Consider the following 27,919-nt stretch of genomic DNA (forward strand, 5'->3'; position numbering starts at 1 on the left):
CTCGACATTAGCAGAGAGGAAAATCCCTCACCCCCCCCCCCCCCCCTTTATACCTTCAGCCTCCACATTCAATAACAGATGCAGCCTGGAAGAAAAAAGGACAGACTGGAAGCAAATAGAAAATGGGAATGACATGAAATTAATTGAATTGAACTGAACTGAATTGAACATCACAAATGCTAAAATCAGGTAGTTAAAGATGGAATAACACATGTGCTATAGAAGGATTTAACACACTTGATCTAAACAGACGGACTGGTGTGCAATCTCATAGTAGAATGCAGCAAAAAACCTGATTTGGTGAGGTGTGGCCATTAGCAGGGGACAGGGGGCTGGACACTATATAGGAGTTTTTAAAGCCTTTTACAGACTACAACTGCTAGGCTACCTCCTGGTATATTCCAACTAGAACAAAGCAAATAATTAAAATTTCTCATTGCTCATTCAAGCTGACAGGTGTGTAATTATACTGCTTCCACAACTGAAAAATCAATGGGACGTTAAGCTCAAACACTCCTCGCTTCCTCTGTGGAGAGTGTGTGAATTTTGTCTAAACATTCATAATTCAGCACTGTTAAATGATGCTCACGCTAAACAAGTAATTGTGTACGACTCCTGCACCTTCCAAATGGATGGCAATATTCTCATGAAGGCAGAAAAGGTATGTGAGAAGTTCTTCCCCCAGAACAAACCGCCGCAGTATATCTACATAATATTCAGGACAGCCTCTAGCACCGTGAACCGAGGTAATTACATCTAAATCAAGCCAGGCAGCTGACTGCACTCAGTGTGCTGCTGTGAATGTGTCCTTACCAGGCTGGGCTGAGGCAGGAAGTTGCTGACTCGGGAGATGCTCCACATGCCCTCCAGGTACTGCTGGGCCTGGATGGTGACAGAGCCAAGCGGTCCGGTCAGGGGTCCTCCGCCAACCCCCACCTGCACAGCAGGCTTTGTGCAGGTTGTCCACGCCAGGTCCCGCCCCTGCTCCACACCAGGCAGCAGGCTGTGGGCGGGGTGTGGGATCCCGGCGGCGGGGCCTCTGCGAGAGAGCGTGAGCCTGCTGTGGGCGGAGACCGCAGTGGAGTGACCAGGGATGTCTGCACCTGGACACAGCTCCTGCACTGCCTGCTGCCTCAGCTGCTGGACAGGAGTGGCACACGCCTGGCACCGAGCACTCTCGTGACCGCCCTGTGCCACCAACTCCAGCACCTGCAGCTGGTCAAAGAGGAAGGAGGCGAAACCAGGATCCTATGGGAAGAAGAAGAGGACAAAACACAGCAGTGTTTTAGAGCTGAACAGGGTGGCCAGGCTGGAGCCAGTGGCTCTGTTAGAGAGGCCTGTTCATTTACACCTTTCTGTCTTATTGTTCTCTAATTATGCTTAATCAATGCATTGTGAACATTAAGTCAATGTTCTATATCAGGCAACATTTTATTTCTTTCTTTATTTTAATGTTAGCCTACACGACTGTTAGAATAAAGGCCAATTGGAAGAAAATAAATTTTTTCCCCCGACAAAAAAAAAAAAAGATGCAGTTTCTAATATAGTGGAGTATTCACATCAAGTTTGATGCATTTTTTTAAAACCTTTTTTATGAACTGTTCTGCCGCCGTCATGCCATTTCATTTGGATTGCAACCATGGCGACGGCACTCTGATTGGTCAAACTAATTATTAATGCATACATAGGACTATAAATCATGGGTATGTCGTTGGGGGTTCGCAAAACTGATCAGGATCAGAGCTGATTCATTATTTTAGGGCCCCACAGGGTGGGCCGAGTCTGTTGTCACAGACACCTTGGCCCCTGCAGCCCATAACTAGAACCACCGCCTTGTGTAGGGCATGAGGGAAGTTTGAGAGAAACCACAGCTATTTCATCTTCAGACAGAGTGTATTTATACATGATAAGGAAGGAGAGATATAAAAATGTGTTTACTCAAAACATGGAAATTCTGTAAATAAACACAGTAGCACCACATTCTTCCAATGGAACAAACACACACACACACACACACACACACATGTTGCAAGCTTGCAGATGGATGATACCAATGGTCAAGACACCTCCCTCCCTGCAACACCCATACAAATCTCTTGAGAGGCATAAAGGGAGGTAGCTCTGCTGAGACAGGGCTGGGTAAATGTTTATAAGACCTCTGGGGTTCAGTGGTAATCATAGCAGGAGCACCCAGCACCGTTCACACACAGTCAGTACCTGCTAAACTCTCCTGCTGCTGTGCAGTGCACGCAATGCATTTGGCCAGAGATCTGCACACAACAGACCTACACCGCCGTCATCCTGCAGAACTTCTGCTCAGCCCCTATCAATTGATCAGTTCAGTGTCACATGGTATTGCTACCGTTTACCAGCACTCTACACGTTACCAACACTACACATGACCAACACTACCGTTTATCAGCACTCTACACGTTACCAACACTACACATGACCAACACTACAGTTTATCAGCACTCTACACGTTACCAACACTACACATGACCAACACTACAGTTTATCAGCACTCTACACGTTACCAACACTACACATGACCAACACTACAGTTTATCAGCACTCTACACGTTACCAACACTACACATGACCAACACTACAGTTTATCAGCACTCTACACATTACCAACACTACACATGACCAACACTACCGTTTACCAGCACTCTACACGTTACCAACACTACACATAACACTACAGTTTATCAGCACTCTACACGTTACCAACACTACACATGACCAACACTACAGTTTATCAGCACTCTACACGTTACCAACACTACACATGACCAACACTACAGTTTACCAGCACTCTACACGTTACCAACACTACACATGACCAACACTACAGTTTACCAGCACTCTACACGTTACCAACACTACACATGACCAACACTACAGTTTACCAGCACTCTACACGTTACCAACACTACACATGACCAACACTACAGTTTACCAGCACTCTACACGTTACCAACACTACACATGACCAACACTACAGTTTATCAGCACTCTGCACATTAATAGCCAACTAAGCAATACAGTTTAGCACCCTACATTACATCAGATGCCTACATCTTACCACACCCTACATATTACTATCTCACTACATCTTACCAGCACCCTACAGAATACCAGCTCACTTTCTCAAATCAGTCATGCAGAAAGCACTCTGCTCTGGGGTTTAGAAACAAAAGGAGTTTGAAAAATTACTTATCATTTATCATAGATCATCCAGCAAGTCTACTGGGAGCGATAACTAAAGTCTGCCAGATTATGGTGGGATTTGTTAAACTGACTCCTTAAGGATTTCCCCCCAATCAGAAAATGTATGAATTTTTAAAGAGGATCTGAAAGACAAACAACCATGTACTGTAGCCTGAGAACAGAAACAGAGCCAGAAACATGGCTGCAGGTAGCTGGAGGCCAGGTCCAAAGCTTTCGTGTTCATTACCCCACACACAGACAACAAACATAAACACCCCTTGAGAATGTTTTACTGCTCAACCTAAATCCAGCACCACGGGGCATTTTTCTCATGTCCCAAATCAACTAGGCTTTGTATATGGCACCCTGAACCCACTGTGCACCGTTAAGGATTGATTTAAGGAGCCTAATAACATTTCATCTGCTGACCCCATCTGCAGCTGTTGCATTGTGGGGGTTGTAGGCTCAGTCATCTCAGCAACTCAGCAAGCAAGCAGCATGGAACTCCAGGCTGGAGTTAGTGGGAAGGTTAAGTGGAGTTACACCAAACACTGATCTAGACTGACAACTGAAAAAACAACTAGAAAAACAAAACAAAACAGGGAAAGCGTAGAGTTACTGAGCGAAGCAGCAGAAAGAGCGAGAAAGGAGAGAGAGAGAGAGAGAGAGAGAGAGAGAGACAGCAGGAGAAAATTAAAAAGGGAGAATCAGAGAGCCGAGGGTTAGACCCCTGGCCTGGGGGTTTGTAGGCCATTGTGCTACTTCATTGCAAGTCAGTTCATATTTTTATGAAGCTCTGGGGATGAATGAAAACCTCCACTATCTCCTGATTATGAACGCACTGAAGAACAGAAGGGAGAACAGTGGAATGAATAACTGCATGCGTATCCTGTCTGCCTGACTAATGATAATGAGGTATAGGCAAAACGGGGCTGGCAGAGAGGGAGAGAACGCACTGGATATGGAAATACGGCGTGATTACGGGGAAAATGGGAGAGGAATAGAACGGAGGAATAAAGAAAAGAAAGGAACGGGCAGAGAAAGGGGAGAAAAAGTGGAGTATAAAGTGACACAGGACTGGGATTTGCCGGCTCAGGTGGAAAGCCTGGCCACTGTGCCGCTGCCGAAGATGCTGGCTAACTCAGTCATGGCGATAAATCGTGCAGAATTTCTCTCTTTCATTCACATTCTTTTTTTTCTTTTTCAGGTCACATTTTAACACCCCACTCCTGAGGCAAAATCAGCCTCATGTCTCTGTATTTTAATGAAGGGGCAGAAGCTGGTTTTAATCGGTGCTGCCTCTGATTTCCACACATCTCCCAGTCAAACCCACACAACCACAAAAGGACTTTCACTTTGTGTAAATGCGTTTTTTTGCATACTAAATTAAATCACAAGCTGGAATGTCATACATTACACACTAGGCTGAGTGTGATGCATCCACCTCCCCAATACCCCACCTCACTCCCACCCCACCAGAGGGAGAAAGCAAATGGCCTTTATAAATGAAGTAGATAAAAAAACACACACACACAGCAGAATGTCTACGCTTAGAGAAAGACAGTGCTCAGTTGCAAATAGGTGCCTAAGCTATTTGCAAAGCAACCTAGATTACATGTTACATAAAGTACACATTTTGAGAAATGTTTAGCCATATTCATTTCTTCCACATCCATGGTGACAAATTTAAACCCAGTGATTAGAGTGAGAGTAATGCATTTTGCATCTGTTTATGTTCCACCTGACACCAGAGTTGGCACTGATATGGAGTCTGAACAGTCTGAACAAATATTCACTAACTGAGAGCATGTTGAGTCCAGCACAGATACACTGTGCCCAGATCCCATAAATGGTAGCGCCTAAAACCACATCACACTGCACATGGAAACTGATGTAGTTTGCAGCTTTTTGGTGAACAGCTGAGACCAGTGAGACATCAGCCCAGTTCTCCCACAAGTACAAGGATGTGGGGGGTTTCCCCACAACCTGAGTAGGGCCATGGTGGGTGTGCAGTTTCCCCATCATCTAAGCAGGGGTCTGGGAGAGCAGCTGCTACCCACTGCCTGCAGGAGTGACACAGGAGGTGAGCAGGGCCTTGTCACAGCAAGTCATTAATGCAGATTACTAAAAACCACATCCAGATCTAATCCCAATGACCCCCTATGTCACATGTGGCCCAGTCAGTCATCAGGAGCTGGGCTCCCTCCTGGGCTTGGTGCTGGACAGGACCCCGGGGTGTTAATGGCCGTCTGGAGTTTCACTGCAACAGCCTCCCTGAGAAAGCACTCCTGCATGGAGGAGGATCTTGGATTGTCATTAGTCATCCTCTGAGCTTACCAAGGCCACCGGTGCTAAGAGCTCTTTAAGATGTAAACTAATCCTGGCTCCCATGCTCACTAAACACCTTCTCAACACAAAGTGCATTTCAGCTGTGGCTCATGAGACACCCACAGCTTATCAGTTCAGATCCAGATTCAATTCTTACATTAAGTATATTTTAATTTAACAGATCAACTGGTCCATTCTGTTTCACACTACCAGGTATGGAAACATACACACTAAACACATAATTAGGAGCAGCTACAGAACGACACACAGAAGCAGTGGAACCTATAGAAAGACACAGACAGATAGAGGAACCCAATGAAAGATATGTGAATGATATGATGGGTGAATTAGTAAACTTAAAAGCCTGACCAGAACTTTTTACTATATCAGCTTTTGGGTAAATCTTAGTCATTACTGGCTCAAATACAATTTCACACTGCTTTCACCATCAGTACACTATAAGGAATGTGAAAAATGCTTTATCATGCAAATTCACAAGCCCTAAAAGCAATAAATTCTCTTGACTGGAACTTTAAAATAGCAAATCATACCATACACTGCTGGAAGCCCAAAGACTCTTAACACAACACTAATGCTAACTTACAAACTGTGTGTTAAGTTTTACCAGACCAATGCGTGCAGGTTATGGCCTGTTTAGCTCAGGCAAGCAGTTAGCATTAAAGGTCATTTACCTGAATCACTGGAGGAGATACAGAGAAGCATGTGCTCCCTTCAGGCATGAAACAGCAGCTTCACTAGCACGTGGTTAGACGAGAGGGTGTTGGCCTACCCGTCACAGAGACCTCTCATCGCTTGGTCACTTAATTACCTCTTCCAGCTTACTCAGGCTTGCAAAAGAAACAAGCCCGTTCTCAGACTGTTTGGACAGGCACTTGCTCTCAATAACAGTCTCCTCCCAGACTATGACTCTCTCGCTCTCTCGCGCTCTCACTCTCTATACATTGGTCTAGCCTAGCTAATAGTGACACATGAAGACTACAGTTTTTTTCTTAACATTTAAGGAGCTGGACGTGAATGCTGTACATCCAAGCTGTGGGCCATAAGTTCCTCTAACACAGCAGTAATTTTAGGACCCAGCAACTTATTCAAAATTCACCACAGCTTTTTCTTCTTCTTTATTTTTTTTTTTACAATGGTGTAGTTAATTATTTTACATTTTAAAACTGTAATACCTGTTCCCCAAAAAAACCTGAACTTCACATCATAACTTATAAACAAAAACACAATTTATACTTCCTACTCACATTGCAAGGTTCTTTTGTACAGAACTCTGAACTCTACTTATTTACTTACCTCTCCACCTTACCTCTAACTTTCTCCATCTATTTCCCTGCACACAACAATCTCCATGTACACATCTCCTACACCCTTCAGAGAATAGCACTTACTATTAGTACCAGACACTTAACTAGAACAAAGCCTGCACACACACACACACACACACACACACACACATATATTTATATATATATATAAAATTTTATTTAATTTTTTTTCTGAAACAGTTAATTTGAAATTTTAGTTTACTGCCAGCTCCACACAGTTGAGTGCCTAAAGCACTTGGCCCAGTGTGCGGGTGTCAGACAGAGAAGAAACTAAACTTCAGCAGGAGTGTAAGTGCACTGCATGGAAGAATAATACAGCATCTTCAGCTAAAGCTGTTTTTGGCCCATGGCTAATTTCAGCACACAGCAAGCTGCTGCATTCAGACAGGCTCCTGCAGTCAAACTAAAACCTTCATCTCTCTGTCTCTCTCTGTCTCACTCTGAATCCCTCTCTGTCTCTCTCTCTCTTTGGTGGGACACAATGGTGTGTGTTTATAGAGTACATGAGCTCCACTGTTTCAGTGCTTACCCAATTAAAATATCGGCTTTGCTGAGGCTGTTTGTAAGCCCTCTGGACTGCTCTCAGTTATTTATTTATTTCACCAATGTTTATGGAAATAAACAGGAACCGCTAACTGGATGGTGAAAACTGGATTGAATTTGAGAGCAGAGCTGGGAAATGCCTGGAGACACAGAGGGAGTGGTGCAGGTAAAGCGTGGGACTGGGGGGCTTCTTCACTCCTCCACTAATGAGGATAAGATACAGACTCCAGCACCGTCTGCGTACCATTCGCCTTTAGACAGCCCTCAGACAGCCCACAAGGCAGAGGCTCTGAGGCTGAGCCCTGAACAGGGCGAGCCCACTGTCGAAGTGCTGAGTGGCGTGTGCTGAAACCACAGCTCTTCAGTACATCTCTGTGGTCTCACCCAGACCAAAAGACAGATCTGCTACTCACTTTAATCCTCTAATCGTCTGTGGCAGAATCTTAAGGGAGGTAATGATAATGGACTTAGGAAAGGAAAATGTTTTGGTCCTGCCAGACATGGCATTCTTTTGAACATTCGCTGTCTGTGCGCTCTCAGTTCTGGGACAAAGCACTAAGAGGAACGTGTGACCCCTTCATGCAACACACTGAAGGCCCAATAAGACGCATAAACAGGCCAGACACCAATAAAATTGTTGTGAGAGCCTGTCTGTGACCAGGAGAGCACTACTTAAGTCATGAACATAATGTAAAGATTGGAGACACACAACATCAAATAACCAATGACTGTTTATATCAGCACTATAGTAAATGGCCCCAGTAGGAACAGTAAGAGTAAACGCTATGCTCCACATCACGAAGAAACGCTCCAGCTGCTCCTCTACACAGCCTGCAGACACACACAGACACAGACGCATACGCTGCAGGCACACGCATATGCTTCAGACACATACGCATACGCTGCAGGCACACGCTTACTCCCCAGACACACACACACATTCCAGAACCAAGCAGATTACAGACACACACATCTCCAGACACACACACACATGCAAATAATTGCACTGAATCAACAGCAACTCACAAACTTCACAAAGCCTCCATTAGGTTCCCTGTTAACGGTGTTAGCTTTCCTAACGGCCGGCGACATAGACAGAAACAGCTGCGTTGGGCATAGCCCCGCCTCCCCCATCTTACCACACACACCTCCGCACAAGGACAGGGGGAGAAGTTAATTACAGAGTGAAAAACAAAAACAAGAAGAGGTAAACACTCGAATATATTTGCATGCGAGCGCCTCATTCACGCGCCGTGCGCAGGTCCTGATGAGAACACACTCTTTACAGCAGTCAGTGCTGGGCTCCAATTTCTGAGGCTCATCTAAGCTGCACATGAGCTTAATTAGCCTGTTCATTTACAGCCTGAACTGCCACATTCACCGGTCTAAGTGGGCAAACTTTAGATTGCTGTGATTCATTTACTGCACTATGATTGCTGCATGCATAATAAGTCACCCATCTGTTAAATATACTCCTTGAAAATTAATTAGACTTATCAAATTTTGTGTTTTGGGGAAGTCTTGAAAAATAGCTGTAACTAAAACTAAATACAGTTCTGAGAAACTGAGGAGCTATGGTTAATGAAAATGATGCATTTGGGAATATTTACCTCAATACACTCTTCTTCATTTGTACAACTTTAGACATTCATGCAATACACTGAGAACATATTTGCCTGATCCATTTTTCATCCAATCATAGCATCAAGCTAGTTGGTTCAGTAAGTTATTGCTGGCCATCGGAATAATGGGAAGGGTTTGGGTGAGAAATCAGGAAATGCACATTAACTAGTAAATGAACAGGTCAAACGGCCTCTGTAGACCTCAATTAATCTTGACAATTTGGTCTGTCAAGCAACAACATGAAATCCTGCAGCTGTCAACAACATTCTGTTTTCCCATTATCCATCTATTATGGGTGGGTGGGTGGGTGGGGGGGGGGGGGGGTTAGTGTGTGTGAGAGTGTATGTGTGTGCAGCAGATATTTGCAGCTGACCGAGACATCAGAGGGTCCTAAAGCAGGAATGAACTGAATGCCTCCTTTGGGCTAATAGAGACGTCTAGACAAACTCAATAAAGATGCTCAGATAGAAAGAGAGAATCCCCAGAACTCATCTATATCTACACCAGGCACATGGACTGCTGAAGACACACACACACACACACACACACACACACACACACACACACACACACACACACACACACACACACACACACACACACACACACACACTAATCCACTTAACAATTGTAAAAGGAACATTTCCTGCAATGCTCTCTCTCTCTCTTTTAAACTTATCAAGAATAGTGACAATGGATATTTAGTCCCTGTGTCTGGCAGGAAGAATAGGGAAGGCTGTAAACAGTCTTGTACCTCTCGAGAAATGCCCCCCCCCACCCCCCCACCACCATTCCGCATTCAGTCAGGAGAATGCTGGGATGGGGAAGGGGGTGTGGCTCAGGATTACACTGAAATGGCACAATTACATGAGGGCAGAAAAGGCTCTGTGTTAGGGTTTTTGTAGGCTCAGGGTTAGTGTTAGGGTCAGGGTCAGGGTCAGATTTAGTGCGAGGAGGCTCAGTGGGCAGAGAACCTTACATGTGGTACTGTGGATTGCTTTTGTTACACTGCCACCAACAGCGAAAACCCACTACACACCAAACATAGAAATGATGGGGAAAGAAGAAAGAAATGTTGATGTGTTAGTGGTTCTACTAGTAGTTCTGTCTTCTCAGTCTCCTCTCTCCCCCATATCTGAACTCCACACTCATTCGAGCCAGGACAGTGAGCCATGAGACATGACTCGTCTATAATGTTTAACAAATGCTGGTCTTTCTCTGCTACAGCAGACCTATGTGAGACCCTCAACACAGCACCTACACTTTGAAAGCAATTCAGAATGTCAACCATCATGATCTCACAGGTGTTTGTATGATGCAGGAGAGCCAGCTGGGGCACGCCTAAAGCCAGCCTCATTTGCATATGCATGGGGACCCAGTCCAATACGTCTATGGTTTATCAGTGGCAGAGCAGCTCACCAGAGCTTTGCACACACCCTGCACCCCTTTCGCATGTTTACTCTGCACGTCCTTAAACAACCCTGGCTATCCTGGTCATTAATTTGAGCACTTTCATAAACAAAAGTGAATACCAGGACAAAGGTTTTGTTTACAATGCTTGATCAAACACAGTCTCTGATCTTGACTGAGCTATACATAGGGTTGATCCATACCCCCTCCCCCACACACATACACACTCACGCCACCTCTAAATGTGACCTGAAGGATGCGTAAGCATGTTCTCAGTTCGTGCTTGAGGGCTTCCTGGCAGGCTTAGGGGTCACAGTTTAAAGGTCAACTAATAGTGCAGCTTGTGGATGTCTATGTGGCAGTGCTACCTTGCAAGAAATGAGTCTTCAGGAGCACTGCCCCCCAACGCCCCCCAACCATTCCCCCACCCATCACCCTCCTCCACCCCATAAACACCTACCCCACCACACATTCTGCTGTCACACTAGAGGCCAATATCAGCATGCACACACCATATCTCCATTTACCATTTACCATCTATGAGGTGACTGACACCCAAACAAACAGGTTAACAATTTCATAACACAACTTCATAACACTGACATGAACATACTAAGATCCCAAAACCGCCCTTAAGAAACACAGACCCATCCACTAAACTAAACAAAGTCCCTGATTCATAAATCTGCTATACATGAACATAAAACACCCACGCTTACATACACACACATCTCTTATCCATTGATTAGACCCACTATCACCCCTCTTCTCATCTGTTTATGTTGATGGTCTAGCGCTACAAAAACCTCAATCAAGCCCTCTCCACCCAAACAAAGCACAGAAACAGGAAGTGCAACAAGACGGGGACTTCCTCCTTAAGTTCACTTTCTCATGGTCTGCAGGAAAAAGAAAGTCTGGCCTGAGACATCAAAACATGCACAGAAGCCCACTTGGTGCTGCTGATTAAAAATCCCAATCCCCTCTGCCAGGCCTACAGGACAGTGCGGTAGAGGAACACCAGGTCAGAACCCATCCATGGAAATAATGTCAGTGTACCAGATGCCCAGAGCTCAGTCAGTCCTATAACAGATCCCTGAAGAGTGAAACGCCTTAATAGTGATTTTTTACACAGTTTCCAGAAAACTGCCTCTTTTCTAACAACAGCAGCCAAATATAAAGTGGGGGTTTGGTTAAATCTTGTTCCAGGCTAAACATAAAAGGAGAGAATAGCTGTAGTGTCTCACCAAGGTTAATAATTAGTCTCCCCTCTAATTAACTGTCTACAAAATTTCAACCTATATGTGATGGTTTTATGAAGATAAAGGGACAGAAATTTGTGAAGTCTATGATGACATGCACCTTGTTAAATATTACATAGTGTATGTCATGGTGTAAATATTACATAGTGAATTACATTTTTTTAATAACACGAGATCTACTTAATTATTTACTCATTACTTTATTCAACAAACAGCTAAATTTTACACCTTGTACTTGCTCATTAAAAAGGGGTTTATGATAAATCATACTGAATTTATTCAACATTCTAGTTCCAATGTGAATTTTAGTTTTTCATAGTGGCTTTGTATTTTCAGTAATCTTGTAATATCTATATCCAGACTGATCCCTGCTCAATATTTATATTTTAAGTAGCATTATAACATCTGCTCATTGCAAATAATTCAGGCTGACTTTTTGAATGAATAAAAACAGAACACGGGACTAAATGTTGCTGCTTGTGCAAACTCAAGCTTTAGGGTCTTCACACATTCACATTAATCCCTCATGACTTCCCTCATCAGTCAAACGAATGCAACCAGAAGGACAGGTGTTCCCAGATGTGGTCAAACGCAGACGAGGAACTGCGGCAGGTTGTGGCAATGGATGGACTGAGATATTACTCTGTGTGATGTGCTGACATACCAGAGCCTTCCCACAGGAGGAAGTGAGGTATGAACACTGGAGTTCTTCCAAATCTGGAGCGAGCCGGACCAAAATGCCGGGTGGGACAGGACAGAAAGACAAAAGCAGGTCGGCTCTTTCGGAAGCATGCACTCTGCCGAGGTCGAGGGAGCCATCCTGGGAAGGAGAGCACCATTCAAGGAGCGATTAGCCACATTCCCTGGAACACTTCCGTTCCTAAACACAGGCTGCAGGCCAGTGTCATGAGGGTGTAAGAGCAGCTCAGTGTCTGTGGGGTTAGGGAGCCTTCTAGCTAGGGAAAGCCCCCAGCATGGTTCTCCTCTCTCCCACTCTGGATTTGTGCAAGTGGGCTATCTCCCAACACTTCCTGTCAAAACAGGAAAGTTGGCCAGAGACCCGTGTGTGCTGAGCTAAAGACTGGACTGTGCAGGGCGGAGCCTCCGGCTGGGTTATTTTTATCACCTTAACAAAGAGCTGCCACCAGCCCTTCTCACAGCTGTTAACACTTTTCCCATACTGAGCAGTAAGCTTCAGTCTGAAAATCAATTAAAATATACCTTAGACACACATTAGGGTCACATAACTGTGTCTCAGTGTTACACACACACACACACACAGAGACGCACACACACAAACACACACACACACACAGACACAAACCCTATGAGGATTCAGAGGAAATAAATAGATAAGCTAAAGGAGACAAAGACAAAGGAAAACCAATGTGTTTGTATGCGTGCGTCCGTCTCTCTGCTGGAAGGCTGTTTTATATGTACTAGTCCGTGTGTAAAGGTGGGATTTGGGCATGAGTGTATGTTTAGTGACCTATCCCTGGTGTGTAAAGGTGGGATTTGGGCATGAGTGTATGTTTAGTGACCTATCCCTGGTGTGTAAAGGTGGGATTTGGGCATGAGTGTATGTTTAGTGACCTATCCCTGGTGTGTAAAGGTAGGATTTGGGCATGAGTGTATGTTTAGTGACCTATCCCTGGTGTGTAAAGGTGGGAATGAGGTATGAGTGTATGTTTAGTGACCTATCCCTGGTGTGTAAAGGTGGGAATGAGGTATGAGTGTATGTTTGGGAGGGCAGTATGGGATCTCTTTGAAGGCCATCGGGAGGTGTGCAGAGGGGCTCCACTTGGGGTTGGTGCAGAGTACGTTCTTTCATGTGTTCAGGAAGCCACTCAGCGCCAGACACAACAAGCCCTTCACTGCTCTCTCTGATCTGCCCTTATCCATTGTTTAAGAGTCAATTAAGCATTGTCTCATACGCACATACAAACTCACTCTCTGACAAACACGCAGTGTAAAACACACTGATTCTCAGAAACACATACCGTCAGGAAAGCCTTTCTGAAAAATAGCTTAACTCGCCCAGGGGGCCTTACAGTGCTCTGCCACCTGGACAGTTTCCTGTCTTGCGTGCAAAAAATGAGGCATATAATAGATCATAAATACTCCATTAATTATACCTGTAACAATTCCCAACATCGGATTCAATGGACAAAGTACTCAAGAACAATACGGTATTTATTTCATGTGCTAGATTCAGTGATCAGTAACCAGGTAGGGAGGTTTGAAGCACAGCTTACACAACTGCTATCAACACTGTCCTGCCAGTCACACCATTCCACTGTGATGAACATCAGCACTCTCTACACCCAGCCCCTGCCTGCCTACCAGCCTGCATGCCAGCTGTAGGTGTGAACAGATGCATGAGAGAATGAGGGCCTTCCTGTGGGCCACTGTTAGACTGAATACAGGGCATCCTCAGAGATGAACTGCTGTTCCTACAAAGGCAGGATGCGAGCAGGCAGAGGTGAGGAGGAGGCCCAGGCCAACCTCCCCCGCAGGTGTTCACCTTGCCTAGACAGACATGTGTGTGGGAATCTCGCTTTGGATGCAGGAAGAGTCATAAAAGGTGCAGGGAAACTGACCAAGATAACGGCCGCAGGGTCGAAACTTCTTGGCAGGAAAAAGAATGTTACTGTTGCTGTAAATGCTGTGGATGTTTACCTCGGCTTGCTTTCAGCAGAATTCCACCCTAAACATGCTGACAGCATCAGTCACAACTTGGTAATAACACACACGCATACACACACACTTGGGTGGACTACTCAGGGTTAAAGCATTCTAAGAGGTGCAATGTATACGATCACAAAATGGCTGGAGACAAATGAATTGGAGTATTCTGCAAATAGATATAGATGAGCCCATCAGCCGTTCAAGTCAACACGATAAAGGCTTTAATGATCTCGGCCAGTGAAAACCAAACCAGAGGTTTGGCATTGTGGATAATGGCTACTTTACTCTTCCCTCACAACACAAGATTAGTTTATGGCTGCAACACATCAACACCCTCATCCAGACAAACCGCAAATGTGTGGAAAAACCCTGTTAGAGAATAAGTATGCATTCATGGCGCATGGAACAATAGGCTTTTATCTGTAATACTTTGCTTGGTCATAATGTGAAAGTGGAGCATGAGACACTCTCACACCAGCTGCTCCCTTTTGCCATGATAATAATCTATCATGGGTGCACCTGAGCACAATGTTTAAAAAGCAGCAGTGTGACTGACAATTAGCTTGTGACAATAAAACTTCAACCAAGACACACAACATGCTGAACAAAGGAGCCGAAATGCGACACATCCAAGCTCCCAGCCCTCCCGCAAGTTCACGGTCTCGTGCCGAAGGCCCACCTGCTCTAGTTAACGGCACAAGAGTGGCCACACTGAGGAGCGGAGTGCGTGGGAAAGATAGAAGCGGGCCTCATAAAGGGAGGTGCGAAGTAAACTAGCTGACACACAGCAGGGATAAAACACAAGCTCTGCCACGCTGACATCATAAAACCTCACTAAAGTAACCACAGGCTAGGAGATGGACAGTTCTATTGTGACATCATAAATGGTGTCATGGTAACAGAAGGGGTAATAGAGAGTCACTTCAGCTGTGACATCATTGCTATGGTAACAGATTGGTAATACAGCTCGCTTCAACACTGAGTGAGATCATAAACATTGTCATAGAAGCAGGAAGGGGCACTCCGGTTCAGTAAAGGACTTCTAAGACACTGGTAAAGTACATGGTCATTGAGAGACAAGGGCTAACACAAAACCAAGCCAGAACAAGAGTGAGCGCATCCTATTGGTTTATTTTGTTAATACCTATTGATTGCATAATCTACAAATAGGCAAGTTAACTTAAAATGTAGCCTGATACTGAAGACACTTGGATTCCATAGTGCATAAGGTGAAACTATAAATGTGAAGCAAGAAAAGCACTCAAGAGTCATTATCTGAGCAAAGTCTTTAAGGCTTTCAACTTCAACTCAAATAGAGCTTACAGCAGCTGGTTAGATCTCTGGATATGAGAAAATGCGTTGTATGTATGAACTTTTTATGACCCTTAGCCCCCCATCTCACTGAGCACACAGGAGGGAAGCTGACATACAGTGTCAGATTCAAACATATATCTCTGTGGGTCTTTAAAAGGCCATTTATCCCGTTATCTCGCCTAGTTGAAGTTCAAGGCCCATTCTATTAGCGAAACAGGAAGCTATAGCTTATAGTGAAGTGTTACAAGGCTCCATAGATTCTGCTTGTGTGAACTGAAGGCATCCAGCACAGACTGAGATAAAGATGGAGATAGAGATGAAGATAGAGCACCTCCATCTTCACCGCTCAGAACACAAGGCAACCTGACAACTTAAAATCAGGGCCAGGACATGAGACAGCGTCCAAGATGTGAGGCAGGGGGCTAAGACATGAGGCAGTAACCAGGACATGAGGCAGGGTCCAAGATGTGAGGCAGGGGGCTAAGACATGAGGCAGTAACCAGGACATGAGGCAGGGTCCAAGATGTGAGGCAGGGGGCTAAGACATGAGGCAGTAACCAGGACATGAGGCAGGGCCAGGACACGATGTTTTGTTCCTATTTAAAGTAATACAACCTGAAAAGTGACTATATTTAAGGTAATAAAATATGAAAAATGAAGAGACTTTAAAATGATCAGGGTTGTATGACAGGTGCACCTTCACACTGCACGGCAATATCACACAAAGCATGTCACATAGTGACATTTTGACAGAATTCGAGTGTTCAATAGTTGATAGAATGAAGGAAAGAATGCTTTTTAACACAAAACAGGAACAAAGCATCTTTCAACAAGCAACAAATTTTCCCTCTTTATGCATAAATAATTAATTAAATAAATAAATAGAAGCAGCTATCATACAAATGCAGAATATTTCTTTCAGTCACAAATTTGTGACACAGTATACAGGGAGATGTGCACATTCGTGTACACATGAACACGCACACACTCACAGGCCCATGTGTGTGCCACACACGAAGACAGACCCTCAAGCAAGAAATGAGCCAGAGCATGAACTTTGACTAGCATTTCAAAGCCAAGATTTATGGAACCCACATATGAGTGTGAGTTCCAAACAATGGGGGATAAATTAGGGCATTCCAAGGACACAACACATCACACACACACACACACACACACACACACAGCTATTTTATTAGGTATATCTGTTAAACTGCTCGTTAATGCAAATATCTAATCAGCCAATCACATGGCAACAACTCATTTAGGCATGTAGACTCATTTACGTATGTAGACATGGGAAAGGGAACATTCAAACTGAGCATCAGAATGGGGAAGAAAAGTGACTTTGAACGTGACATGGTTGTTGGTGCTAGACTGATGCAACATTTGAACGGTAGGGTCAGAATTTGGCATAAACAACATGAAAGCATGGATCCATCCTGCAATGCATCAACGGTTCAGGCTGCTAGTGGTGATGTAATGGTGTAGGGGATATTTTCTTGCCATACTTTGGGCCCCTAATATCAGCTGAGCATCATTTGACAATCACAGCCTACCTGACTATTGTCGCTGATGTTGTCCATCCCTTTATGACCACAGTGTACCATCGTCTGATGGCTACTTCCAGCAGGATCATCCAGCATGTCATAAAGCTCAAATCATCTCAAACTGTTTTCTTGAACTGTACTTGAAATGGCCCCCACAGTCACCAGATCTCAATCCAATAGTGCGCCTTTGGTATGTGGTGGAATAGGAGATTCGCATCATGAATGTGAAACTGACAAATTTACATGATGCTATCATGTTAATATGGACCAAAATGTCTGAGGACTTTTTCTACTACCTTGTTGACCCATGAAGAATAAAAGCAGTTCTGAAGGCAAAAATGGGTCCATCCCAGTACTAGCAAGGTGTCCCTATTAAAGTGTGTATATATACACATTTAAACATAAGTCCTTCCGCACTGACTCCATTCACCACCAGCTGCTTTCAGCTTTATTGTAAATGTGTGACAGTTGCTTATGTTCCTAAGAGTGGCTGAGAGATGGGACCCCATCTGATCCAGACAAATGTGACCTTTGATATAGAAAGATAAAATGCACACTGAAACAAATTGTGAAATGCACCTAGACACAAACACATACTGCTACATACTGCAAAACATACTGCATTGTAATGATCTTCAGCTTTCAGAGGTCGTTTGGCAAACTGGAGCCTCTTTTGTGATACCCTTCTTTATACTTGTATACTGGTATATACTTATACCAAAGTTTAGCGCTCACTTGTAAAGCTCCCAATCATGGTTACGGATGTGTGAGTATGTTTGTTTTTTATTAAGAGAGAATTGGTAGTGCAAAGCTGTACTTGCATCAGCACCTCATGAAAAGGGGGGTGGGGTGAACAGTGACTCGTTATTAAAGGGACAGGAACTCAAGTTGTCTGTGCTGAACAGGGCAGTTTAGATCGAGTGAGAAGGGTTTGCATTTTAACCAAAGCATGGCCCAAACATTGCTTTAAGATCCCAGGGAACCATGTTAACTTGTTTTAAAGAGGCATGTCACTCAAAGGTTCTAGAGGGAAACAGCCAAGAGCCCTCTATTTGTGGTCAGATCTAGTGTGTGGGTGTTTCAGTTCGTCTCTCTCCTCATGGTCTAAAGGACCAAACATTGTAGAAGACCAAAATTCAATTGTTCTTTGATTAAGAAGATCTGATTGAGGTAACTAAGTATGGCATGATTTGGCATCTCCATTACTACTGCTAACAAGCTGGTTCATTCATTCAGCAAGATTTATCCACAAGAAAAGATTTATGTTCACACTAGGCCTATTTTGCCAAAGTATAAATACTTATAACTTAGATTTCTACCAATATCAAAACTCAGCATACCCTGTGCAATTGTTGTGGGCCCAGAGCTGCTATTTAAATTGAGCTGATACTTTTATCCAAAGCAACTTACAATTATGAATGAGTACAACTTGAGCAATTGTGGGTTAAGGGCCTTATTCAGGGGCCCAACCATAGCAGGGCTTGAAACAGCAATCTTCCAATTATAAGTCAAGTATCTTAACCACTGAGCTAAAACTGCCTTACCAGTTTGCTAGTTTGAAGAAAAAACAAAGACTGTCCAAAGTGACTCTTCTTCCAAGAGCATTTACATACAAGTTAAGTCAATTTCTTTTTGAAAACATGTATATACTGTGTATTTCAGATGTTCTAGTTCTCCTGTAGAGCTAATTGTATGAAACGTGTTTTAGTGTTCAAATTCTCTCAAAGACCCCAATTAGGAAGATTAGGGTTAAGCCTAGCACTGAAGATGTCTGGTACAGATATTAGACCTGCCCTACATCTCATGTGCCACAAACACAAATGCTGTAGCTGTTTATTGCGACTGGCCAGTTGAAACAGTCCTGTTATCCTGTGCAAGCCAAAACAGGCAGTCAGCAGACAGACAGCCAGACGTCTGAGAATATAAGCCTTCAGAGCCACCAGGAGACAGCCCTACCTGTTCACTTCTTTATCTGTGCGGCAGTCTGCTGGCTCTGATAACAGACAGCCCCTGGCATCAGACATCAATCAGACATTGGGTATACACCTCTATTTAATGCCTCCATCTTCACACACACACACACACACACACACACACACACACACACACACACACACACACACACACACAAACACACACACACAGGAACTTTCATACACACAGAGAGCCCAAAGACTCCCTGGAGCCTGTTTCCCATGTCATGCCCTCTGGTGCTTCTTCCAACAGAACGTGATGAGAGAGATGCAGTTACTGTTAATCTGGATATGTCAGCATGTTTCCATGCTCTTTCTTCATCTACACATTAAGACTGAATGCTCTCATACCTCCTCTCTCTGCTGCTCCTGCCCCCGTTCTCTGCTTTCGTCTGTTCCTCTCTATCACTCCTCTGACCTGGCTTCTCTGTCCCCCTCAGTCTCAGCTCAGGCCCAGTGTTCCACAGTCAGCACACTATCATTCTGTTACTTAAATACAGCACATGGGCTTTGGGGCAGACATGGAGAAGGTAACTCCTATTATTGAGATTTCTATCAATATCACTACCTCTTAGGAACACAAACTTCAGAGATTAAAATATTATATATATATATATATATATATATATATATTATATTCCTGACAGTACACAAAACTGCATGGGAGACATCTGTCTATCCATAGGTTAGTTCACTGAAACCTGATGCCACGTTAAAGAAGGCTCAAACTGACAGAGGAGACATAGGCCAAACAACAAATAGCTAGACTAGACACCTCTATGCAACCAATCTCTCTGTCTCTCGCGCTCCTTGTCACTCATCTTCCCCAAAATATAACCAATAAACCATTTAACCCCACACATCAATCTTTCACAGAAGTGGACTTTGGGTGGGGTATTTCTAAGTTGCACACTAACTAAAATAGAAACCATTATCCATCACGGCATTACTAGTGTCACATAACATTTATATTACCATCCCAAATAACATTAACAGAACAATGCTATATCACTCGCTCGGGAAGGTGTAATTACAATCTGTTTAATTAAGTAACAAAATATTAAAATACCATTTCCTAACTTCTCTTGTGACTGCACAGGGCTGTCTTTCTTATACACTGAGTGTATAAGCAAATATATGGGAAGACTGACCCATGTGCCCCTAGTGGGAGAAGTGTGTAACTTCACTGTGCATTAAAAATCCAAACCCAGCTTCTGGAGGCCAACCTCACAGTCATTCACCAAGGCCTGTCAATCAACAGGAATGACATATGTAAAATTGCTAATCAGTTCTGGCTTATCTTCAGGAAAACATATGCTCACATTGAGGAAAAGACAAAAATCTTGAGGAAAATTATTAGAAAAAAAAAACAAAAAAACACCCATTTTTATCTTGCCACCATAAAGTGACACGGCAAATAAAACAATTTAGCTTATCAGCTAAATACCCATGTTATCTCTGAATAGCCTCCTGCAAAAAACAAGTTCAAACGCTGCTGATTGTGCATCGGTTACCAAGGTTTACACAAGCAAATGTTAGTAGCTATGGATGCAGTTCACTGAGCCTCCATCATTTCCTGTGGTTCAGCTTCCGTGGCCCGAGGTGGAAGATGAAAGGTTATGAATGAGGTGAGAGCTGCATGCAGAAACCTGCGCTGGTAGGCGGCCACTGCGACCAGGCGTTCAGCCTGTGCCATGATGTACGCCCACCATGGACCTCTGCCAGCACTTCTACTCTTCCAATCAGAGGGTCCACTACAAACTGCCTTACTGGCCAGACACATCAGTGCAGTGCTCTGCCCACTGTGGAAGGCAGAGATGCTGGCACAAGCACTGAAATTCTTGCACATTTAGGTGGCATTTCCAGAAGATCTTCTCAAACGTACATGTATGTCACGCCCCACTCAGCTGAAAAAGGTTTTGAACAATGTGATTTTTAGAAGGAAACAAGGATCACCCAAAATAATCTCATTATTAGAAGGTTTGGTATATTCTCACAAATAATACAGAGATACAGAGACCACAGGGATGCTGAAAAAAAGCTTTGTAAATCCTGCTGGTGCCCAGCTCAAACCTCAGGAGCAAGCACGCGGCCCCCGGGGCTCCTAAAAGGTGACTGATTTATAGCAGCTGGTTTGGTGTGTGCAGGGCTGTACCCCCTTCAGGGCTCCAGGAGAAGGGATGGGCTGAGCCTGTCGAACCAGGACTTCCAGTAAGCTCTGCAGCTTTCCCTTTTACTGGACCGCCTTCCCACGAGAAAAACATGCCACATATGGCAGGAAGAAACCACTGTTGCTGGTGTCATCAAAGCAAAGTATTACCTACCTAACTCAAGCACGCAGTCGTAACAAAACAAAGTTCACATCAGTTTTCCAGACGGCTCAGATAAGCTCTCCTAGAAGCCTACTCAAAGGTTTATGGGGTGTTGGAGTGATCACAAGGTTGTGATGTGGTTTTGCAGTTCTATGTAAAAGTGGCTTCAAAAAGCCCAAATTCATTCCTTACAATGGTGCATTGATACTGGCTATGATGTATGCACGAGCCGAGAAGTGTTGATGTGTTTTACATCACTGCGTATAAGAGACTCAGACTCAGAATCAAGCTGACTTATTCAGCTTTATAGTCTGGCTGGGTCACAATTCAGTGTGATAGAGGCAGACCATGCACACTAACCTTTTCCTCATATCCTTTCCCAGAAAGACCAAACACTCTGACCTTTCATGTCAAATACAAACATGCATATTCTCCCTCAAATCCTCGCTCTTGCTTGTTCACTCTCTCTCAATCACACACAGACACAGACACACACACTATTTTTCCTGGAGAACTAAGTCTTCATAATGAGCCACTAATTTCCCAAATCCATCCATGAATATCATTCTGACAGTCATTTGCCTTAGAACAAGGTTAATAGGAACAGCATAGGAAAAGCTCATGGCATCCACTGTATCAGGTGACACATGTGGCCAGAAAATGGCCAAAGGCTGTGGAAGCTTTTGACCTGCAATATGAAAGCGTTTCAGACGTCCTGCAGGTTATAGCAGAAGGCTTTGGAGATGTAGTGACCAACCGAGATAGATGACAGCCACTTCAGTCCCTCTCTTTAGACAATAGCCACGAAAAGCCCCCCTCCATGCACCAATTCATCTTATTAAATTTGATACCATGTAGTGTGCAGCCCTGTCCCACAACAATGGGAGGGGTAACAGCTCTGCTCCATATGGTAGAGTTGATCTAACACAGGTGTCCAGCTCCTCAGTCTTGTTGAAAGATCTCATAATTGCAGTGCACAATGCAGCTGGAATCCAGGGCTGGACTGGAGAGTTCTCAGGTTCCTTTTTACTGGTTAATCTCTATTTACAACACAGAAGTTTCAGGATAATTCTGACCATTTGAGTGTCCCTTTAAAAGTCATGCCAGCACTGCTAAAATAGCTGTGCGCTGAATGCTTAAGGCTTTGTGACATGTTAAGTACCAAGTCGTTTTTTTTTTTCTCAGTGAATACTTTACCCATTTTACTGTGTTAAGCATGCGGGAATTTCAACAATTTTCAACACTGACACTGAAGTACATGAAACTTATGAGGCACAAGCTGCAGCATTCATTGTGTGAGAAGAAGTGGTCATTCTTCAAAGATATCAGCTAAAGGAATCGCTGACAATAAATAATAAAACAAAGGACTGTGAGCACCGTGGGCATGGCCTAGGTGGGGGGGGGGGGGGGGTCAGCCCCATTAAATGCTGTGGGCCATGAAGAAAGACTAATTGCCACCTGTGAACACACACACTACAGAAGACTATAAAGAAAGGGCCTGTCACCATAGCTTCAGTGCTGACCAGGCAGTTTCTGAGCCGGGCATCACTGTCAGCTAACTGTACAAGTATGCATCAGAGAAAGAGCCTTGGAATACCCAACACACACAGGGCTTACATACAATACACTTACAAACCCAGCGCTTGCATACACAACTCCTACAAGCCCTGCACTTACATATTCAACATTTAATTCCAGTGCTCATAATTCCCATGCCCCAGCCCTGTTCCCGCTGCTTACCTGGTAGAGCAAGTAGAGCGAAAACCTTGGGTCCTGGGAATGATTCCAGAAAACACATTTATCATTATGACAGTATGTGTAAGTTATTGTTGAGAACAGCATCTGCCAAATGTAAAATGTAATGGAATTTAGCTTACAACAGTTATAAGTCCAGCACTCCTTTATCCAGCACTTACAACTTCAGTGCTTATATACCACAACATAACACATAACACATAATACAAGCTACACTGTGTTCTGTCTTTTAAAAGTCCAGTACAGTGTGAAGACTGCATTTCAATGTGTACTCGATCAAGCTGGTGTGTGGGACTGTGAGGAGTATGTGCTATTGAGTTTCCTAACAGTGTGTACTTGATCAGATTGGTGTGTGAGGAGTGTGTGCTATTGCGTTTCCTAACAGTGTGTACTCCATCAGGCTGGTATGTGGGATTGTAAAGGGTGTGTGCTATTGCATTTCCAAACAGTGTGTAACCTATAAGGCTGGTGTGTGGGACTGTCAGAAGTGTGTGCTGTTCCGTCTTCTGACAGTGTCTAGCAGCTCCCATTTAAATTCCACATTTAATCTCAAAAGTCCAGAAATGGTGTAATGAACAATCCTTCTGGTGGGCAAAAGGTCACTAAAATCTAAGTAACTTCCAACTCTGCTAATGCATATACTGAACAGGAAAGGAAGACCCAAGTTTGAAAGTTCACCTTGCAGGTAACGAACTGTGAAATAAATACTTTATGCAAATCCCAGTCACTGCTACCTCTCATAACAGAAGGAGCAACCAAAAGCAGCATCTCCATGATGTTCCACACATGCTCTCCACTTGAATTCAGCCAGCATGCCAGATTAGGGTAAACTGATCTCCATCATACCTCATACCCTATATACTTATATCCTAATATACTTCAAACATTAAAACTCTAAATTGTACATTTTCATCCTTAATTGGTCAAGCAAAACAAGGTCGAAGGGCAAACGGCAAATCTTAGCAGCTGATATCAGCTGGGTCTTGGAGTTCAGCACAGGTAAGCACTCAGCAGCTCCACCTGGACAATGTCTCCTTTCTGATCTCCAGGTGAGGAGCCCTTCCCTCGCAACCTCCAATAGAGCTTGTGCCCACAGCTTCTGCCTTCTCCCCCCCTTTACCTCCGGACCACACAAGACCAGCACTGCAGTCTGGAGGCCAGGACCCCTTTAGTTCCCATGCTTAACCAATTACACACACATATACATACACATACACATACACATACACATACACATACACACACAAACACACACACACACACACACACACACAAAGACCCCTCTGTCCCCTCTGGTAACCTGAAGTAAGGATAAGGAGGGTCAAACAGAGATGGGGGAGTGTAATCCTACCCAAGTGTGAGATCTTCCCCTGAAACACCACAAAGGAAAGCAGAGCACCCAAGGCAAGCCTTCACAGAGACTCAGACAGCAATAAAGAGTTGAGAGCCTATATTTAACAGTGGTGGGAATTTGGAGCTGGGTATACAGAGCATACAGGAGCACTTTGAATGTGTGGTGAAGGTCAACTGGGTGTCCATTTCCTCCCTAGACCGCACAGCGAACCTACTCGACTATTCGCCCCCCACCGCACACCCCCGAGGGCCATGCAAAAGAAGGGAGATAAGCATTGTTTCCCAAAACAATAGGCCACTTCCAAACAGAGCCTCACTCTACATGCTCCCAGGCCTTGAGACTCTGAGCGTATGGTGCAGAAAGTAGCAGAAACATATTCTACATGAGCATGACTGCATAATGCCAGTCAAGCAAACATTCTTAGTTTATTCAGCAATCACTCAGTTTATTAAGTGACGGATCCATTTGTTTGCAATTAGGGTGCATTTTATCAAAGATCTCTGCATCTTATTTTGATAATAAATACATATTTTAAGATGATTATGTATATGTTAATATTTAGATTTAGTCCCATATAAATTCAGAAAGTATATTAGTTTAGGAAATATCAGTGTCTTCCAGACTCCTTTATGGCCAAGAAAAAGGACTTCATCACTCTGAAGTGCTGTGTTCATAGGAGGGTTTTGACCTGTTTATACAGATTCTCCCAAAGCATTCAGAGATCATCTCATATGGTCTTGACAAGTGAAGGGTTCCAAAACACATGAATAATTGAGTCTCTCACATTATTAAAACCATTCCGCTATGACTTGATTCGGTTAATCGCTGCTCTCACCTTGGGCCAGAGAGCATGTGGAGATCTCTGCCATAAATGACAGAACATGTTCTGTTTCTAGAAACTGACAGAATTGCAAAGTTAGTCTGGATTGGCTTTAGGTGATGCTAACTTCGTAGTTATGGGGTTATTTAAAACTCTGGACACTGCCAATATATTTGATGGAGACAGAATGACCTACAACTCAGTGGAGACTTTTGTGCATGCATGTGGTCTCCACAGTGGTGTGGTAAAGGGTTAATCCCATTCCAAACTGGAAGAGTTCTGTAAACTTCATCTCAATCACTGCCATTCAGCATGACTGCTACCTTTTCACCAATAATCTGATGTGATCAGTAATCTGATAGGATCAATAATCTGATATGACCAGTTTTGTTATGAAGGCAACCAAAAGTGTTCATTTAGAAAAACAGTTCACGGTGCTCTTAGCAGGCAACGCACCAGTGGAATGCAATAACAGGAATGTTCACTCTAGAGATCTTTAGGTACAAGGTTGGGGTCAAGAGGTTATGACACTAACAAAGATCCATATCACACTGCATCAGAGACATCACACAGCCAACAACACAAGGTGACAAATATTTACTTAAATATACAACATATGACTTATTTCACCAACGTATACGAGCTTTACAGGTGTTGCGAATTCGTGATGAGAAACGGATCAGTGAGACCTTGGTCTTGTTTGGTGTTTTGTTTTGGGGGGTTTTGTTTGTTTGTTTTGTTTTTTGTTTGTTTTTTCAGAAACAATATCACTTTTTCACTGACCTTCAGCGAAGCTGGGTCAATCAGCGCGAGGGCTTGCTTCTTCAGCTCAGCTACGATCAACTGACATTGCTTGCACAAGTCTGCCTTAATGTCGTCTCTATCCGATTCGGAGACGCTCACGGAGCCTGCGCCTTCGGGAGGAGGTCGGCTGGCGCACCTTGCGTCCTCCGCCGAATGGAGCCTCTTCCGCGGACTCCAATCGCGTTTGAAGGATGACTCTGCGCTGGGACACCCCTCAACCTTAGGAACGAAAGACAACAGTGGCTTCTTATCTGTCTCTGATTAACAACACATTCTGCAAACGTACAGCACGTGAAGGCTGCGCTTGGAAAGATACCGGCCCCGCTGCAAAGGTTGTTGGAGTGTGGAAGATATTCAAAAGTTGTTCAAGCTAATTAAAAACATCTCAGTCAGATTGTAACTTACAGTGAACCGCTTGGTCTCGGACGGATCCTGTGCAATATTACCCTGAGTCCTATTCATCTCGGTTAAAAAAAAATAATTATCACGTCGTTTTGTTTAAAAGTAACCGTATGCTATACACGTTGGTTAGCAACACGGTTGCTCAAGTGGTAGTAGAAGCACCGTGGAAAAAAACAGGTTTAAATTGCAACAGAAAAGTTTGGCGTTGTAGTCCCATGGCGACGTGGAAAAGCGGTGGTGAAGTTTGGGCTACTGTTAATTTGCGCACTACGCAGCCCTGTAAACTAACTGGAGGGGCGTGGCGGGTTTGCGGAGCGCACACCATTTTATAGCCTTTGAGAAGCGTCAAACCGAAAAATTAAGATAAACTCCCTTTGGTGTCTTCAGTAGATCGAAATAATCATAAACCATATATCAGATTTGTACATGCATACAAAAAGATGATAAAGTTGTCTTAATGGAACAGCAAAAAGGGCAATCACACTCAAACCGTATTTTTAATTTAGGTTATTGGAAATTCTAGTGCTGCTTTAAATATTATTTACAAATCCTTCATTTTAAATATTTTTCTTCAATTTGCATATTGGAAAATACCATTAAATTAATAATAAATCCAAGTTGGTCGTAAATTGTCCTTTTATTCAAGTTAAACGTGACCATTTTGCTACCGCGACTGACGCGCGTGAAGTCAGATCGTTATTTATTACTCTGGCGCCACCATCTGACAATTCTTTCAAATTACAAATTGCATCCTTTGAGGTTGAAAAAACTAAAATAATTGTTAAATATTTAATTAATATGCAAATATTTGATGTTGATGATGCACTGTGATCACATGATTGAAGTCCCAGCCCAACTGGTTTTTCCTTTCCCCACTTCTTTGTCTGTCAGGCGTAGTCACACGATAAGAACAATCAATATTGCTTCAAAATAAATCTCAAAGCACAGAACTCAAACGTAATGCACCGAGTTCTTTAATTCGCACACACGCTGCATCGCCTATATGGAGCTTATGCAGAAGCAACAACTTGCTTTTATAGCCTATTAAACAAAAACCGAAATCATTATTAAGTACACAATACTACAGCTATTGAATCGTTTAAACCGATTGAAACTGGAACCTGGCGTGAAGCCCGAAGGCAAATGAACCTTTTTGGTTTTTGGTGTCAGACACTCAATTAAAAGACCTGATGATTCGTCCAAATTAAAGGAGCCGGTAATT

At 43.6% G+C, this 27,919-nt stretch overlaps 1 protein-coding gene across 1 annotated transcript in view; it reads right to left on the reverse strand.

The window, feature by feature from the left end:
* The window catches only part of kif26ab (kinesin family member 26Ab), a 71,320-nt gene extending 44,395 nt beyond the window's left edge, over window positions 1–26,925 (reverse strand). The window contains exons 1-3 of the mRNA XM_027000277.2: window positions 26,701–26,925; window positions 26,275–26,514; window positions 814–1,248 (exon numbers count right to left, since the gene is read on the reverse strand). Of these exons, the coding sequence (XP_026856078.2) occupies window positions 814–1,248; window positions 26,275–26,514; window positions 26,701–26,757 (732 nt within the window). The 5' untranslated portion in view covers window positions 26,758–26,925. The remainder of the gene's footprint in view (window positions 1–813; window positions 1,249–26,274; window positions 26,515–26,700) is intronic.
* Window positions 26,926–27,919: the final 994 nt, after the last annotated feature.

This window comes from Electrophorus electricus, chromosome 13 (assembly GCF_013358815.1).
Source record: "Electrophorus electricus isolate fEleEle1 chromosome 13, fEleEle1.pri, whole genome shotgun sequence".
Lineage (NCBI taxonomy): Eukaryota > Metazoa > Chordata > Actinopteri > Gymnotiformes > Gymnotidae > Electrophorus > Electrophorus electricus.